Consider the following 19,747-nt stretch of genomic DNA (forward strand, 5'->3'; position numbering starts at 1 on the left):
GTGGTGGGGTGTCTGAAGAGTTTGAGGGTGATTGAGAAAGGTGGCAGTTACGCACAATTCTCCAAAGTGCTGGATCAACAGGTCACCAAATTAAATCTCTAAGAACACTGTGAGTTAAAACTATTAGGAGATCATTTCGGGAACAGTGATCATAATTCTGTAAGTTTTAAGCTGCTTATGGAAAAGGACAAGAATGGTTCTCAATGTTTGACTGATGGAAGGCTAATTACAACAGCATTAGGTAGGATCTGGAGATGTTGACTGGGTGAGGCTGTTTGAGGGAAAATCAACATCCGACATGTGGGAGGCTAAGGTGTTTTATACATATGTAAAGAGCCAAAGAAAGGGTTGGTCCATTCAAGGATATTGGAGGGAATCTATATATGGAACCAGAGGAAATGGGAGAGATAGTAAATGAATACTTTGCCTCAGTATTCACCAAATGAGTATAGGGTCGGGTGTGTAGCTATTCTGAGTCATATTGATATTAATAAAGAAGTGGCGTTGGGTGTCTTAAAAAGCATTAAAGTAAATAAGTCATCCCCCCCCCCAGGCCTGATGGGATCGATCTCAGAATACTGAGGGGGGAGGAAATTGCTAGGGCCTTGACAGTAATTTCTGTATCCCCATTGGCTACAGGTGAGGTTCCAGAGGACTGGAGAGTAGCCAATGTTGTTCCATTGTTTAAGAAGGCCAGCAAGGCTAATCCAGGAAATTATAGGCCGGTGAGCCTTACGTCAGTCGTAGAGAAATTATTGGAAAAGGTTCTTAGAGATGGGATTTACTCACATTTGGAAACAAATGGGCCTTTTAGTGATGGACAGCATGGTTTGTGAAGGGGAGGTTGTGCCTCACTAATTTGATCGAATTTTTTGAGGAAGTGACAAAGATGATAGATGAGGGAAAGGCAGTAGATGTTGTATACATGGGTTTCAGTGAAGCATTTGACAAGGTACCTCATGGTAGACTGGTTCAAAAGGTGAAGTCACAAGGGATCAGAGGAGAGCTGGCAAGTTGGATACAGAACTGGCTTGGGCACAGAAGACAGAGGGTAGTAGTAGAATGGTGCCTTTCTGAATGGAAGGCTGTGACTAGCGGCATTCCACAGGGATTAGTTCTGGGGCCTTTGTTGTTCATGGTGTATATAAATGATTTGGTAGAAAATGTAGCTGGTCTGATTAGTAAATTTGCAGACAACACAAAAATTGATGGACATGCGAATAGTGAAGAGGATTGTCAGAGGATACAGCAGGATATAAACTGATTGGAGTCTTGGGTGAAGAAATGGCAGATGGAGTTTAATCCGGACAAGTGTGAGGTAATGCACTTTGGAAAGTCCATTGGATGTAGGAATTACACAGTAAATAGCAGAACTCTTGCGAGTATTGACAGGCAGAGAGATCTGGGTGTGCATGCCCACCGATCACTGAATGTAGCAACGCTTGAGGATAAGGTAGTCAAGAAGGCATATGGCATACTGGCCTTCATTGGTCGGGGCATTGAATATAAAAATTGGCAAGTCATGTTGCAGCTGTACAGGACCTTAGTTAGCCCTCATTTGGAATATTGTGTACAATTCTGATCGCCACACTACCAGAAGGATGTGGCTTTGGAGAGGGTGCAGAAGTGATTTACTAGGATGTTGCCTGGTATGGAGGGCATTAGCTATGAGGAGAGGTTAGATAAACTCGTCTGTTCTCACTGGAACGACGGAGGTTGAGAGATGACCTGATAGAGGTGTACAAGATTATGAGTGACATGGAGAGAGTAGATAGTCAGATGTGACTATCTGGTTGGTTTAGCTGGTTAGACATGGGCTGGTTTAGCTCAGTGGGCTAAAACAGCTGGTTGGTAATGCAGACCAAGGCCAGCAGTGCGGGTTCAATTCCTGTACCAGCTTACCCGAACAGGTGCCGGAATGTGACGACTAGGGGCTCTTCACAGTAACTTCATACTTGTGACAAGAAAAGCTTATTATTCTTATTATGTTCTTGCGTCGGGTAGGAGAATCAAGTACTCGGGGACATAGGTTTAAAGTGCGTGGGGAAAAGTTTAGAACTGAAATGCAGAGGGTGATAAATATATGGAAGGCGCTGCCTGGGGAGGTGGTGTGAGCAGGTACGAGAGCGGCATTTAAGGGCCATCTAGACAAATATATGATTCGGGTGGGAATGGAAGGATACAGACTCCGTAAGTGCATACGGTTTTAGTTTAGGCAGGTACCATGGGCGGCGCAGACTTGGAGGGCCAAAGGGCCTGTTCCTGTGCTGTATTATTTGTTCTTTGTTCATTGGGGATGAATTTGCACTGGTGTTCCCCCTGTTTTTCCTAGGTTGTCTGTGGCTCTTTACTGAAATTACAGCAGACACAGTGCGAGAATCCCAGTGGAAATTCATCCACTGGTGTTACGTTACACATTCTATTTCCTTCTTTCACCTTGTGTAACTAAACAGGCTGAAGAGAATGAACAAACTGTTAATGCAAACAATGCTTCAGATGGTTTGTTTAGAAACATATTAGGAACAATCGTCAAATGCAATCTTGGTTACTGAGATTGCCATTTCAAAATTCAAATAAAATTCTGGGGTTGTACATTTTTAATTCACTGCTATATGTACTTGAATTATAAGAAGGTATTGCTTACGTTCTCTAAGGCCTATGGTTCACAATATAGGGTAGAATCAGAAGGATATTTGAACCATTCAAAAGTGGTGTTCTTTGGGATTACAATTACTTTTGTGTGGCCATTATATTTGATGTTACTAGAAATAAAATTTGATGTTGCAGTGACCAGAACAATTCACTCGCAGGGCAGTCTCTCTGATTTCTGCTGTGTGATGTCCAGTAAATGCATACATCGCAAATATTTGCATTTTAGGAAAATGGCAATACAGAGCCTTGATTAAATGCTGAAAAATTTGCAGTTGATCTGAGTAGTCAACATGTCACAGAAGATCGATCTTAACTGCTTCTGTTTATTCCTTTAATCAGAATTTATTTTCCTTTTCCTTTATTTGCTGTTGATATTGTGCAGCTGATTGCAGAGAAATGACTTTTTTACAATTTACTGTAGCACTGCACGCTAAGCAAACAAAAGGTGCTGATGAAACACTCAGAACCCATTATTATGTAAATTGCTGCTGCCTGACACTGATTCCATCTCCAGCCACCATAATCTGGTTCAGTCCTATTCACTGACAATAATTTTCATGATTACAGACTTTGAAAGTGACCAGAAATGTGGATTAGCTGTTACATTTATCTGCTTTTAGTACTTGACCCTAAATTGGAGTTTGAAGGTTGTATATAATCAAAACAAAAATATCACAGCTATGTCTGTGTATAGGTCAATAAATATGAGTCATATCTAAAAAAGAATCCACTCAGATAATTTAGATGGCATCTCCAAGTGGATGTGGGAAGAACAGATGTTTTGTTGCACCAAGCACCACAGATGTATTTGAGGCAGAGTCACCTGAAGCACCCGTACTAACATCAGAAAGGATGATAAAATGCATGCTATGCTGGATATAAGTTTTAGGGCAGATTTCCAGTATTTGGGGGTTCTTATCAATATTGTTATAAACTGAAGACAGAAAAAAAATCTTCAGTGAATGGACTGACATGATGTAGTCATTTTCAGTGGATGTTCTCTTCAACAGAATTAAGCTGCTCGGCAAAGCTTTTTTTTGTTACTTAGGAAACAAGGAAAAGGCTGTCATTTCCATCGCTAAAATGGCACACAGAGGTGATGCACAGGTCTTTTGACCTGACTTGGGAAGTATTTGCCAGGAACATTTCATGAAGATGCTCGAGTGAAATCTGGAGAAGGCGCGAGTGAGTGGTAGCAGATCAGCCTACAGTCACATACCAGAAACATAGAATAAAATAACATAAAAGGGTGCTTTTCAGTCTGTCATCCCTGTGTCAAAACTATCCAGCAGGTTTCATTCACCGTCACCCCCTACCCGCCCATCCCTCCCCCACCTTTTCCCATAGCCTTGCCATTTCTTTTCCTTTCGGTGTTTATCCAATTTCCTTACTAAAGTTACAATTGAATCTGCTTCCACCACCCTTTCAGGCAGTATTCCACATAACAACTCACTAGGTTTAAAAAAAAGGTTACCTCATTTCACCTTTGTTTATTTTGACAATTAGCTTAATTCTGTGTCCTTGAGTTGCTTTTACTCGAACAAGACAATTCATGATTTTGAACACCTCTAAAAGATCCTCTAGCCTCATCTAGCCTAAGCAGAACACCCCCAGATTTCCACTCTCTCCACATAACTGAAGCCCTTCATCGTAGTAAAATTCTTGTAAATTCCTTCTGCACACTGCCTAAGACTTTGTCCTTAACACAGAGGTGTACATGATCCAGTTATATAACCTGCTCAGTTTTCCTTCACAATTACGTCAATGGGAAAGAATAATCAGGAGGCGTGTATAATGGCTGCCATGTGGCCACGATCTCTTTTGCACCTTCATCGGAGTTGAATTTCACCTCCATCACCATAAAATATTCGGCGCAAAAGAAAAGCCATGTTTTCCTACTTTTTGTTTCACTTGGCCTGGTGGTGCTTTATTTAAAACTGTTCCACAGGTACCAGAATCACTGTAGTCTTAATCCAAGTGGATATGTTTCTGCTCCTATGTCTTATGGTCTTATGGATGACAATAGGCAGCGAACACGACCACAGCTGAACCTGATCTATTCTGCTTAATGCTTGCATGTGCTCACTCTTTGAGTCAGCATTTAACAGTCAGGAGTTCGGTCCAGGACAATCTTTTTTTCTCTTCTTTAACCTGAGGACAGTGTTGCCAAACATAATACCGCAACTGCCATCTTGGCTGACATTGGATAGCTCTGCACTGTTAAGTGGTATGATTGAGGGTTTCTTATCCTATATGGTTCAGTCTGATTTAATGTCAGTCTGATTTAATGTACTCAATCATTAAGTCATCAGGAGTATCCCAAGTTTCAGATTGCTGGGACAATTTTTTCAAATATGTATGAAGTGCAATTTTGTGCTGCAAATTAAAGGTTACACTACTGTGTTAAATTCTGATAAATGCATAACATAATTCCCTTTGCTGGAGCAAGACTGATATACCATCATGCTTCCCAGCCCAGCCAGCTGTCAGAGCCAGTGAACTAAGAAAGTTGTAATCACTTGAGTGGTTGTAATGAAGATCAGGAAGATGATTGTGCCACATTAAATAACAATTGTATCTTTAATGATATGTTGGACCATAACACAAAAGTCTTCTACCATTTTGTACACTTCAGTGTACCTTTCTAATTACTCTAGTGATTTCCTGTTCCCTGCTAAGATACAATCATTTTTAAAGAGTATGAAATAGTTATGTGGGGTTCTTTGCTATGCTGAGTACAGCTGCGTGGTCATGGATAAATTATCTATAAATTGCTGGCAGACTGTAGATTGGTAATAACATTTTGTGTTCACTAATTCCAAACATTTGCTTTGGATTGCAACTTTCAGAACTATTGGCTACTGATGCCAAGATCCAGATGTGGCCATGGCACTTTTATAATGTGAGGAGATAGTACACTGTTACCCTTTCCCCGAGGAAGGTCTGGGTACAGTGAGTTCACAAATTCAGCATCTAGGAAGCACTGTCAGGAAAACAAAGGTAGTTTTAAGGGATTTATATTTTTATTGATAAACATTAAAAATAAGGTGTAGTTTTAAGTGGATTTAATTCAATGTTTCTGTGCCTGGAATGGTGAACCTATGGTTAGATTCATGCTGAACAAAAGTGTTTGTGTGTGGTAGTTGGTTAAGTTCGAATTGTGTTTCTATTGTGCTTAGAGATGGTTATGGCATAACAAAATAAATAAAAGGGATATGGGTATTGCTTAGCAACTGGGGCCTTATTAGATAGAGAAGTTTTTAAGTTGTAGTTCAGCTAATTTGTTGGCAGTTGACAACAGGATCTCGGGCAGTGAATATCTCTTAACTCTGCCAGAAGATTGGCCAGGATGGGAGCTGCAAAGGGGCAGGCTTCCTAAAGTACAAGTTACAGCACAGATAATTACCGAATTGGAACAGAAATAATGCCTAAGGTGACTGGGGTTAAGAGAACAGAGACCAAGTTATTGTTCAGAAGAACTCAAGGAAGAATAAAGAGTGTTCTGAGTTAAAGAGAGAATTGCGGTAACTAGATTTAAAGTGGGACAGCAGACTTCAGAGGTAGATGAAACATTTATTATAATTTTAATACCATCTGGGAATCGAACGTTAAAACAATTGAGAGCAGTTTACACAACAGTTAAGGCAAAGAAATACTAAAACAGTTGAGGTAATAACCTGGACTGCATTCACTGTTAAAAATGGAGGGGAAGCTTTATTAAAAATGTAATTTGGAAAACCTGGTCTGGATTTTGGAATGCAAACTGCTAAGGGAAAGCATAATTATAAGAGAAGATATCAAAGCATGTTTTTAGGAGTGAAGTTTGGAAACCCTCACATGACAATCATCTGGGGGGGGGGGGAATTGGTGACATCCATAAACATTCAATTGGGGTTCAGAGTGGAGAGTATATTTGCCCACAGTCATCTTGGGTACTTAAAAGGGACTTTGTGTCATGAGACCATTGTAGATGCAGATGTACTTTGTAATCCATGTCAATACTAAAACCTGCGTGTAATTGTTAAGTTAAGGGGTGAATGCAGGCGCTTTGTATCATAATCCAATTTTTGATGTTTAACAAACGTTTGTTTTCTTGTTAAAATTAATTAGTTTCCGTGATTCTGTTTCTCCATGTTTTTATTTTTAAAAGTACAAGTTCCGGGGCGGGATTCTCCACCCCGCCAGCCCCGTTTTCCGGTACGGCTCACCCCCGCCGACAGCAGGACTCCATTCCGCAGCCAGACAATCGGGTTTCCCATTGTGGGTGGGGTGGATGATCCTGCTGACAAAGAATCCATCAGCCGGTCTTTTGAGCCCGGGTTCCATTCTGGGATCTTCCCGTCCAGTTATAACATCAATTGGGATCGTAACCGCACATAGTGAAACAAATATGTTACCTGTATAATAGCAACAAGAGAATAATATCTAACTGATTCACTCATAGATACCTTGAAGTAATGTCACCACAAAATACTTTCATGGAACTCCTTTTATAAATAAGAAGTTTCAAATAGCTCCACACAAACACTCATTCTAACTTCTCTTGATGGTAAAATTCTGCCATAGCTGATTTCATGCCACTATTACTGGTGAGCATTCATATCTTGGCTCATAATTTGGAATTCTTCTTAGGGCCAACTGAGGTCAAATCTGAAGCTAAGCTCTCACAATTCTTTGATTGTTTCGACTCTTATATCCCAATACTTGAGCTTCAGCAAGTCATTCAAAAGTTGAGTTCAAATCTTTTTAAAGCTAAAACTCCTAGTCCTCATCACTGCGGATTAAAAACCATCACAGGTTCAAGTGCATTATGCAGCAATCATACTTATCACAATAGTAACCTGTTGGCTGCTGATTCAGAGAAGTAGGACTGTGTTTTAATTTTTAATTTTATGCACTGAGACAATTGTTGAAAACTCAAAGTCAATTTTGAAGCTCAAGCAATTTGGCTTTTCAGTTGAGTGTTTGATTGTTATATCCTTAGGGTAATGAATGATGAAAACAACCAGAAACTACTTTCACTTGTTTTGGTTATGACATTAAAGGTTAAAGTTCATCAATACTCTACTAGCTGCAGAAACAGCTCTTGAATGAGCAATGATCATCAATTTTCCAATCTGTGCTCTCCTCAAGTGCAGCTCCCCATTGGAATGTTTAATCAAAGAAATTAGCGACATATCAGAAAAAAATTCTTTATTGTATAAAATGCATCGCGATGTTTTCATAATGACTAAGACACGTGGGCGACATTCTCCGACCCCCTGCCGGGTCGGAGAATCGCCGGGGGCTGGCGTGAATCCCGCCCCCGCCGGTTGCCGAAGTCTCCGGCATCGGAGATTCGGCGGGGGCGGGAATCGCGCCGCGCCGGTTGGCGGGCCCCCCCCCCCGCTCGATTCTCCAGCCATTGAGGGGCTAGGCCGATGCCGGAGGAATTTCCGCCCCGCCAGCTGGCGGAAACGGCCTTTGTTGCCCCGCCAGCTGGCGCGGAAATGACATGTCGGGGCGGCGCATGCGCGGGAGCATCAGCGGCCGCTGACAGTTTCCCACGCATGCGCAGTGGAGGGAGTCTCTTCCACCTCCGCCATGGTGGAGACCGTGGCGGAGGCGGAAGGGAAAGAGTGCCCCCACGGCACAGGCCCGCCCGCGGATCGGTGGGCCCCGATCGCGGGCCAGGCCACCGTGGGGGCACCCCCCGGGGCCAGATCGCCCCTCGCCACCCCCCCCCAGGACCCCGGAGCCCGCCCACGCCGCCTGGTCCTGCCGGTAAGGTAGGTGATTTAATTTACGCCGGCGGGACAGGCAATTTATCGGTGGGACTTCGGCCCATCCGGGCCGGAGAATCGAACGGGGGGGGGGGGCCCGCCAACCGGCGCGGCGAAATTCCCGCCCCCGCCGAATCTCGGGTGCTGGAGACTTCGGCAACCGGCGGGGGCGGGATTCACGCCAGCCCCTGGCGATTCTCCGACCCGGCGGGGGTCGGAAAATGTCGCCCGTTATTTATTTGTTCCTTTCTTTCGTATGAGCCCTAAATGATCTGATAGTCAATAATAAAGCAGTGTTAAAAAAATACTTTGCTTCTCTCCTTTCATGATAACTTTGATATCAAATGTTCGTTGCCGTTCAGAGGCTATTTTACAATCCTAATTTAATATTGCGAATAAATTCAACCGCTTTTACTTTATGATTCCAGTAACCACTAGTTTCCGATCAATTGCCTGTTGATAATGTTGCCATAGAACTACCATTTAAGAACTGCCAGACAGTAGCAATTTGATGGTTGTAAGAAGTGACAGCTCTTCATTCAATTATGTTTGGTTCATGGATAGTATAAGCAGAGGAGATCTAAAATCCAGGGTCCAAGATATTGGAGCTTAAGGTGATTTTCTTCCCAAGAGTACCTTCTGTCCCCCCCATTGATATCCCATTCATTTCTCATTGCCTGTAGAAGGGGCCAATCCAGTTTAAAAACAAATACATTAACCTTTCTTCAGAAGTCTCATTAATGGTCTTTGTCTTCCCAGTGGGGCACATATGCACCCATCTGGAGATATGTAGTCCTTCTTTCTTGACACAGCAGCTTATTGTAATATGCCGAGTTCCTTCTCAGTCCTAGCTCAACTCCCTTACCAAATTCCTGCCTTTTTCCAACAGATCCTCCTGACAGCGTCGCCAACAACTTACATTGCTATATATGATATCTTTATTGTAGAAAAATGTACCAAGGTATTTCATAAAAACATACTCAAACAAAAATGAATGCGAATCAGTGAAGGAGCTATTTAGTGAGGTGAAGTGGAGGACTGAGCGATGGAGAGGTTGAGGGAAGGAATTCCAGGCCCGAGGTTTGAGGTGACTTGCATTTATTCTGCAAAATGTGAGGGCAACTGTAGTATGATGGCATTTTCTCTTATACTCACAGGCTCAATGAGAAAGCATGCTCAAAATCCAAATAGAGTGTGAGAGTATTGGATTAACTGCCAATTTAACTTGTGCAGTAATCCATTTCTTTAACAACACCAGGTTAAAGTCCAACAGGTTTGTTTCGATGTCACTAGCTTTCGGAGCGCTGCTTCACCTGAGGAAGGAGCAGCGCTCCGAAAGCTAGTGACATCGAAACAAACCTGTTGGACTTTAACCTGGTGTTGTAAGACTTCGTACTGTGCTCACCCCAGTCCAACGCCGGCTTCTCCACACCATTTCTTTAACACAGCCATTTTTTTTATTTTTATAAAACCACTCCTCAAAATCAAAAACATAGCTGAAAAGTGGAGGTGAAAGATCTCTCAAGTCTTCAGATCAGAATTTCTTCTGGCAAAGACACCTGCCAAAATTTCAAGATCTTGAACTATACTTTCTGGTTTCCGATATTTTAAGTGGAAATTCCGTTGACAGCCCAAAATACCCTACTAACCTTCACTGTCTGAAATCAAAGTATGGTTAAAATTCTAAAATATGTCTAGGTGGCAGTCTGGAACGGAGATTTCTTTAAAATGAAATAACACAGTAGCACATTTGCCAAAAGAAAAGTTCACTACAACACTGTCCTTAAATGCTCAAATATATACCTTGTACCAAACAAAATACACTTACATTATGCCATGTGCATGTTTTAATGGTAAATAAAGGAGTGCAGTACCTTCCATACTGAAACTCAAGTAATTGTTAACACTGATTTTATTGATCAAGAAATCAACAATTTTGATGAAAATTAAACAATAGCCGAAATCATAAGGCTGGATTTTACCATCTCTTTGGGGTTGGGCTGAGGTGAGAAGGCTGTCAAGATGGCACAGGAGGGTGGCAGGTGGTGCCCCATTGTCTTGCCGCTGCCTTGTCATCTTGCCAGTGGCGGAAAGGTGGCAGACATCCCTTCTGCCCAGAACTCAACAGAATCACTTAAGTGGCCAATTAAGGGCCACTTCGCACCTCCACTGGCATTTAACTGATAATTAATTATAGCTGTATTTGCTGCCAATGCCACGCATGCGGAGTTCTGGTGCTTCTCCACCATGTTAACTGTTTTACAGACTCTCCCCCTGAATCAGTGACAAACTAACGCAAACTTAGACTGCACCTGGACACATCTCCAGTTCCAAAGAGATAGCGATATCCCTCTGGATTTTCAGGGGGAAAAAAATCTAGAGACATACAGTTAACAGAAATTAATGGGAATTTTCCCTATTTTACTTAATCATGGGTAGGATAAAGTTTCTGAACCAGGAGTGGGCAATGGGCAGGGGTGTTGGATAGGAGTGGGCATGGGCAGTGGGGACCTACAGCATTTAAAGCCGTGGTATTGATACCTTTGGATGCTCATTTTTGTGGTCATTCTCTACAGGTTGTTTATGATTGCAGTGTAACTTCTTTTCAAAACATTTCTCCTTTTCAAATTTCAAATTGAATTTGATTTTACTATGAAATCTCAAATTCAAATGTTTGATTATGAGCCAAATCTGTCCCAATAATTCAATACTTTATTATGGCCCACTATCTTATACTAGATTATGTCCTGTGTGGAATCAAGGCATTAACTGTTTTCTGACTGAGCAGAGTAATATCTGTGCGGACCAGTGCGCGTACAGACGGCCATTTTAGGTTGGCAGGCGACACTGTGATTAATTCATTGGTTGCAACTGACAAGATGTGGCTCTGATTCCCGCTGATTGCCAAAGTTGGTTCCTCATTCCCCCTCCCCCCGCTTTAGGACCCAGGATCCCTGCAACCACCAAATTCAGCCCATAGTTGTCAGTTATTTTTAAATCTGCATTGCAGTGATCCATCTTTAAGATTGTATTGGAACTGATGAAGAGAAAATTCTGACAGGCCATCTTATCTAAAGGCGTTGGTCAATGGTATTACCAAAGAATTAACCATTTTTGTGTCATAACTCTGGCACATGATGAGCCAACAGTTGGTTTCATTTGTTTTTACTCTCAACATGATTTTATTAAAAAGTTAGTATTCCAGCCAAGTATTTCATCAGTGAAGAAGAGAACTAAGCAATAAACAAAAGCTGTCCATCAATTAATGCTCTAGTGGACCTTTCTGTCCTCTCCAAACTATCAGTGGTGCCCTGAAGTCAATCAGCATCCTTAAAAGTCGGGAGGTAAAGGTTTAAAGATTAACGTACCAATGAAAGAACGAAGAAAAGTAAAAAGGAAAAATATGTTTACCACTGTAGGTTAAACAGACACAAAGACACACGCGCGCGCACACGAGCACAGTAGCTGGGAAGTAATTATTTTATTGTAATCTGTTCATGAATGCAGTATCAGTGCTTCAATGCATAATTGTTTCAATATTGTACAGTAAGGAGCTAGTCTAATTCTCACCAAAATGTTTCAATGCTTTTTTTTCTGAAATTCCAAAGAGACTTCGCTCCTTCAATAGTTAGCATATGTGAATCCTTCATGAAGGAGGGACTTAATAGTTAGAGATAAGTAACTTTTACTACCCTCTCCCTTAGAGCCAAATGGAAAATGTGAGAAAAATATTCTTTGCAGCACTACAGTCCCTCTAAAAAACTATCACAATAGCACATCAAAGGACTTGCCAATTATACATGGAATTCAGACTGAAACGGATCTCTTTTCAAAATTTTTCCAATTAAGGGGCAATTTAGCATGGCCACTCCACCTACCTTGCACATCTTTGGGTTGTGGGGGTGAGACCCATGCAGACACGGGAAGAATGTGAGACCCACACAGACAGTGACCCGGGGCTGGGATCAAACCCGGGTCTTCGGCACCATGAGGCATCAGTGCTAACCATGACACCACCGTGCCACCCTGAAACAGATCTCTAATCCTTACCATAGAATCCCTACAGTGCAGAGGGAGGCAATTCAGCCCATCAAGGCTGCACCGGCCCTCTGAAAGATCACCTTACCAAGGTCCACTCCCCCACCCTATCTCCATTACTCCATAGCACCATCTAACCAGCACATCTTTGGACACTGGTACAATTTTAGCTTGGCCAATCCACCTAATCTGCACATCTTTGGGCTGTGGGAGGAAACCGGAGCACCCGGAGGAAACCCACATAATCAGGGTGAGAACATGCAAACTCCACAGTCACCCAAGGCCAGAATCAAACCCGGGTTCCTGGCAACAGTGCCAACCACTCTGCCGCCTATACCTAACAAGATGTTCAAAATGTCACACTGCAGGGAAGAGTGTAAACATTTTTCAGATCATACTTAATACTTCCAAATTTAATGGAATGATTCTTGTATTAGGTATGGACATTAGATTGTTACCTTTGCAGTGCTGATGACATCTCTAATTGTTCTACAACTATGTGGCTTAGCAAAGTTCTGTTAAAGGTTACAAAAAAAGCCAAGACAGTTATACAAGGGCAATGCTCGCTCTATATAATTCTAAACAAAAAAGAACCTCTCAAGTGAGTACTTTGCTACAACAGAAAGCAAGTCACTGCTGTGGTAATGACTTGCAGTTTACAGCTTTCATTTGTTACATTTCCTCAATAGCCGTTGTGTTGAGATTTAACTGCTTAAATGGTCTGCAGCTGTCTGTTATGAATTAGGGGAGTTTAATCAAAGTATTTCAAATGTAGAGCACAATGATAATACACAGGGGAAGTACTATTTAAGAGATAATGATGGTTTCGGAAGATCACTGTAGTAATGTTTAGTGCATCTGCCTTCAGCACTAGATTTGTTGTTGTACTGAATATGCTTAATGGATCAGTGAAAACCTGCCTAATGTGGGATTGTTTGATGGGGCTGACAGAACTGGAATTAGCCCATTGCTGTTTACTGCACACAGCCATTAAGATTAATTGCTGCCAGATAATTTTGACTGTTTTTATCTGTAGGAAAGAAAGTGTCACTAATGGTTTTATAAATTGGCTTGCAACTAATGGTGGTAGAAAGCAGTCTGTGTTGCAAAGCTGACTGACAGTGGTTGGTTTCCACTTGCTGATACTCAAAGTGTTGGTTGAAGTTGTATTGGGTTATGATACGATCTACAGGTTACAGGCAAGACAATGGATGAGTTTAAACTTCAGTAAAAGTTTATTGTTTATTTTTTCTTAAAGAAAAACATTTACATTTATTTTGGAACCCCTTTGCAACATTTATAAGCAAATGTTTCAAGTATGACAAACCTAAATAAATCTATTTATCCTGAATGAACAGCCAGGTGGAGGGGAGTATGTTTCAGGTGTAATTTTCTTTCCCATTTGTCTGTACTCGAGGGATAAAAGTTTTTTTTTGAAAGCTAACAGATCTCTCATGGTGTTTCTCATATTGTGTCAAAGGGTACTCTAATCACAATATGGTCTTTTATGATGTGCAATGGATAACACCAAGACCACTGATTTACACTGAATTAAGTCAAATTTCATTGTACTGAAGTGTAGGATTTGGCCTCCTACCTTCTGCATGCATCTGTCACCATTGACTTGAAACTTGCTTAGTACAGATGTTCTATGTCATTACCATCACCAAGTGCCACAGCAGTGACATCCTGGGGATCATCTAGCACAGTGGGTAGCACTGTTGCTTCACAGCACCAGGGTCCTAGGTTCGATTCCCGGCTTGGGTCACTGTCTGTGTGGAGTCTGCACGTTCTCCCTGTGTCTGGGTGGGTTTCCTGCAGGTGCTCCAGTTTCCACCCACAAGTCCCGAAAGACGTGCTGTTAGGTAAATTGGATATTCTGAATTCTCCCTCTGTGTACCCGAATAGGCGCCGGAATGTAGCGACTAGGGGCTTTTCACAGTAACTTCATTGCAGTTAATGTAAGCCTACTTGTGACAATAAAAATTATTATTATCAATAAACAGAAATAGAACTGGACCAATCCATATCTATGTCATTACTACACGAGCAAAGCCATTCGGGGTCAAGTGACTTATCCCCTGATTCCCAAAAGCCTCTTGACCTATGCCACAAGTCAGGAGAGTGATAAAATACTCTCCACTTGCCTAGGTACGTGTAGCTGTAACAGCATTCAAGGCAATCAACATCATCCAGGTTAGAGGAATCTGTTTATTCAACAATATTGCCATAAGACTAAAAGTCCAGCTTGTTCACCTGCAGTTCCACCCTGCCAAAGCCACCCCCTCTCCTGCACCCCCTACCCTTGTTCAATGCCTGCAGTGTGTGCTACAGGATTTACTACCATGCCTCACCAAACGTTCTTCAACAGCACCTCCAAACTTGCAATATGCACAATCAAGAAAGACAGGACAGTTTGGTGAATGGAATTATCACCACCTTCAAATTACCATCCAAGTGATGCAGCATCTTGTTCTGGATGCATATCACCATTCCTTCCTAATCTCTGGGTCAAAATCCCTGAACTCCCTACCTAACAGCATTGGGAAAGCATCTTCAACATGTGGACTGCAGAGGTTCAAGAGAAAAAGCCATTACCATCAAGGGCAGCAAGGTGGAAGGAAATGCCTATCTTGCCAATTAAACCGACATCACAAGAATGAGGAAAGTACAGAAACAATGGCATAGTTTTAATATTATTGAACTGGTATCCAAAGGCCTATACTAATGCTTTGAGACGTAAGTTCAAATACTGCCGTGGCAATTGGTTGAATTTAAATTCAATTAATCAACAAATCTGGAATTAAAAGCTAGTCTCAGGAATGGTGACCAAGAAGGTTGATTCAAGAAATAAATCTTGTTCACAAAAGTCCTTTAGGGAAAGAAATCTGCCACTTTTACTTGGTCTGACCTACAAACCCACAACATTGTGGTTGATTCTTGACTGGCCTCTGAAATGGTATAGCAAGCCCTTAAGTTGCAGAAAAACATTACAGAAAACTCAAATGAAAATATAATTACATGGACCACCCAGGTTCGACCTAGGCACTGGAGCCAATAAAGGCATGCTATGCCCAGTCAACTTGCAAAATCCTCCTCACTAACACTTGGGAATCTGTGCCAAAATTTTGAGAGCTATCATACATACTGGTCAAGAAAAAGGCTGACATAGTCATGCTCACCAAGCACAGACATACCGTACAGTGAATGGCCCAGACTCCTATTATGCCAAAGCCTAAGGTGGTAGCGCAGTGATATGCAGGTGGGAAGACTGGCCCAGGAGTCTGCAACATTGACACATTTAAATTTCTTTGTGGGATGTGGGTGTTGCTGGCTAGATCAACATCTATTGTCCATCCCTAATTGTCCTTGCGAAGGTGCTGGTGGGCTGCCTTCTTGAACCATTGCAGTCCATGTGTTGTAGGAACACTGACACTGCTTTAAAGAAGTGCGTTCACGATGTTGAACAAGCAACAGTTAAGGAACGGTGATATACTTCCAAGTCAGAATGGTGTATGACTTTGAGGGGAAATTGCAGGTAGTGGTATTCCCATGCATCTGCTGTCCTTCTAGCTGGGAGAGGTCATGGGTCAATGATGTGTTGCCAAAGGATCCTGGATGAGTTGCTTCAGTGCATCCTGCGGATGGTGTCGGTGATGGAAGGAGTGAATGTTGAAGGTGCTGAATCCCCTAATATCAACATCCTGGGAGTTAGTATTGACAAGAAACTGAACTGGACTAGCAATATAAAGTGGCTGCAAGTGCACATCAGCGGACTGGGAATCCTGCGGTGACTAACTCATTTGGTTGACAAGGGTGTCAAAGTATCTATGGGGTTGGAAGGAAAATGGAGTTGAAGCCACAATCAGATTAGACATGATATTTGTTGAATGGTGGAGCAGGCTCAAGGGGTTGAATGGCCTACTCTTGCTCTTAATTTATATGTTCATATGTATGCAAAATATAGTATAATCAGTGGATTCCACCTCCCTCCTCAATGATAATAGCTAGAAGCAGATATGGACCCCCAACCACATGTAATAAAATTTCAAGGCAAAGCATAAATAGATTTTTAGGAGAAGTATTTACCCCGCAGGTAAAATTACTGTTCTCTGCTCCTTCCAGATAAACTCTGTTCATTAGATGAGAAAAGACTACAATATTTCAGTTTATTAAAACTATCTGCATTCCAAATATTTGGAATTTGGTGCAATATGCAATTTAACAGTAGCCAAATTGCTACCATCTGTTTAGGGAAATTGTACTCACTGCTGGGATTCAACTTTGTAATGCATATGACCCCATATGCAGGATAATACAGATTTAAGAAGGGACAGTGAAGTTGACAATTCCAGGCCAGTTTATTTATACCAGAATAAAATGATCTGGTTTGTTTACAAATCTCTTTTCTCACTTAGACCGAGTCTCACATGGCGTGATGTGCAGCACCTGATTGTTCGAACCGCTAAAATGTCGGACCTTATGAACAAAGGGTGGAAGATTAATGGAGCGGGTTACCACATTCACCACAAGTAAGAAGCCAATTCATGGAAATTTATTTCTACAACTGTGACTTTATTATGCCAGGAGTTTCACTGTAACACAATTTGACTGATTGAGTTGGAGATTAACATCTAGAGAAAAAGTAATTACTGGTTGATCAGGAATACAGACCTTGATCAAAAAGTACAGATTAAACATAGCACAATACTTGAAACTACTTGAAACAACATAACTTTACAATATATTTCTCCCTTAATTCAGAATGTTCTCTACCTGCAAAAATGTCTTTGATAAATCTTCTCGTTCCAACATATTGTCCTGTTGAATTTATTAGAATTTTCAGAACGAGACTGCTTTCTGCAATTGAACTGGAATGGTTTTTAAAAGTGTAATTACACGTGCATACATTTTAGCTCTATGACCAGGAGTGATTCGTTTACATTATTTTCTAAGGTGCGTTTCATTGCCTGTGGGCTAAACAATGGAAGATTAGAACTTAGACTTTTACTAGAAGTCACTCCACTATCATAGAACTGTCATGCCAGTTGTACATGGTACCAGAATTGAAATATTAGAATTTTGATGCTACAATTTGCGTCATGCAAACTCACGATAAAAAGGCTCAATGAAGTATCTAATTGCATGATATCTCCTGGGTGATTAGAAATTTTTGCACTGAGATTTTTCATTTATTTTGCAAGTAGTTTGGTTCCACTTTGATGATGTAGGGGCTGGTTTAGCAAAGTGGGCTAAGACAGCTGGCATGTAATGCAGAACGAGACCAGCAACACGGGTTCAATTCATGTTCCAGCCTCCCCAAACAGGCGCCAGAATGTGGCGACTTGGGGCTTTTCACAGTAACTTCATTGAAGCCTACTTGTGACAATAAGCGATTATTACTATTACTAAAGCTGTTTCTACCGAAAAACAATATCCAATGTTAAGAGAGAAGCAGTGTCTACAGTATTCTGAGCATTATCTTAAATGTATTTGTTTGATAGGTTAAAATTATAGAATAACACAGCACAGAAAGAGGCCATTCAGCCCAACATGTCTGTGTCAGGACTTTGAAAAAGCTATCAAATTGATCTCACTTTTCTGCACTTTACCCATAGCCCAGATAGTTTTCCACCAAGTACTTAGCCAATTTTCTTTTGAAAGTTATTATTGAACCTTCTTCCATCACCCTTTGAGGTCGTGTGTTCTAGATCAGAAGAGGTCACTGCACAAAAAATTGTTTCCTCAAGTCATACCAGTTTATTTGTCAATTGGCTTAAATCTGTTTATTTGGTTATCGATTTTTCTCTCACTGAAAACAATTTATCTTTCTTTACTGTCTAACAAAACCCTTCACAATTTTGAACAAATCCATAAAACCTTCCGTTAACCTTCCCCATCTAAGTAGAACAATCACAAATTATTTTGTGTCTTCACATATTGGAAGTCTTTCATCCCTTGTACCATTCATGTACCAATCTCTTCCGTACCCTCTGAGGCCTTGACATCTGAGAAAATACTAAATACCTGGAAAGCCAACCACCTCCCAGACTACAACCCCACCCCAGTCGATTAAGATCAATGGTAAGATCTTGGAAAATTAGGCCATTTGGGGGCCTCTGCATGAAAAAGGCAGATATAGATGACTAAATTCATCATTCCCTCCAATGCAGCAGCTCAGCTTTTGGCCAACTGAGTAAAAGAATAGTTGAGGACCAGGATCTGCACGCTCCTATATGCTTTTGACAATTGGACGAGCTACAGCAGGCACATCAGAGGACTAAATAAGTACCATCAGTAGCTCCTTTGCAAGATGCTCCAAATTTGGTGGCAATAAAGATGATCGAACAGCAATGGTCTCTCCAAAGCTAAGACGCCCAGCATTGAGGCACTGAGCACTTAAAACCAGCTCTGCTGGGTGGGACATGTCATTCATATGCCTGACACCAGACTTCTGAAGCAACTGCTCCACTCGGAACTCAATTGAGGCAGGAGACTCCCAGGAGGAAACATTTTTGAGATATTCTCGAAGTATTCCTGAGTAGGTTGGACATCCCTTATTTGTGACTGACCAAAATAGAGAAAGCTCATCTGGGAAGGCAATGAACATATTGAGAGACTTTGTCCAGAACGTGCAGCGGTCAAGATGAGGCATCGGAGGGAGTGCACCAACCTCCAAAAAAGAACACCATCTCAACCCTCCAAACACCACCTGTCTTGCCAAAGCAGTCTGCAGATCGCACATTGGACTGATCAACCAACTCAAAATCTATCAAACTGGAGTTGAAGCAAGTCATCCTCTATTCCAAGCACTCAATTGGGTTATTATAGGCAAAGTAATGAAGACATGGGTAGGGACACCAGAGAAGTCTCCGATCGATAATGGAGGGGAATTTGGCTTTAAAGACGAGTGTGAAAACATGGGCATTATAGTCATGAACGCCACAGTTGAAAGCTCTTTCAGTAATAGACTCTGTGAAAGGAACCCTGCACTAGTCGACAAAATGCTGCATAAAATCTGAGCTGATCAAGCAGACTGCAAGTTTACAATCACTCTGTCATGTGATAAATTCACTTTACATGGTTGGGGGTATAGCTCCCAAATTGCTTTCTACGCTGTGATAATCCTGCTCTCAAAAGTACTACAATTAGTTCCATTTTTTTCTGCACAGTTGTATGCATTATATGCAGGGGGGGTTGGCTTTCATCAAGGCTGAGGTCTCTGAGATAATTTAGAGGACTCTGAGGCATTGTATGAGACCATCTGAGAACGAATGTAATTCAGGAGATTTGAT

The 19,747-nt window shown here is 41.6% G+C and overlaps 1 protein-coding gene across 4 annotated transcripts in view; it reads left to right on the forward strand.

Annotated features, from left to right (window-relative positions):
- Positions 1-19,747, forward strand: part of LOC140391779 (PC3-like endoprotease variant B) — a 1,275,236-nt gene that overhangs the window by 905,722 nt on the left and 349,767 nt on the right. For all 4 annotated transcript variants that reach the window (XM_072476646.1, XM_072476647.1, XM_072476643.1 and 1 more), the window contains exon 13: positions 16,871-16,984. In XM_072476646.1, coding sequence (XP_072332747.1) covers positions 16,871-16,984 — 114 coding nt within the window. The remainder of the gene's footprint in view (positions 1-16,870; positions 16,985-19,747) is intronic.

This window comes from Scyliorhinus torazame, chromosome 15 (assembly GCF_047496885.1).
Source record: "Scyliorhinus torazame isolate Kashiwa2021f chromosome 15, sScyTor2.1, whole genome shotgun sequence".
Classification (NCBI taxonomy): Eukaryota; Metazoa; Chordata; class Chondrichthyes; order Carcharhiniformes; family Scyliorhinidae; genus Scyliorhinus; species Scyliorhinus torazame.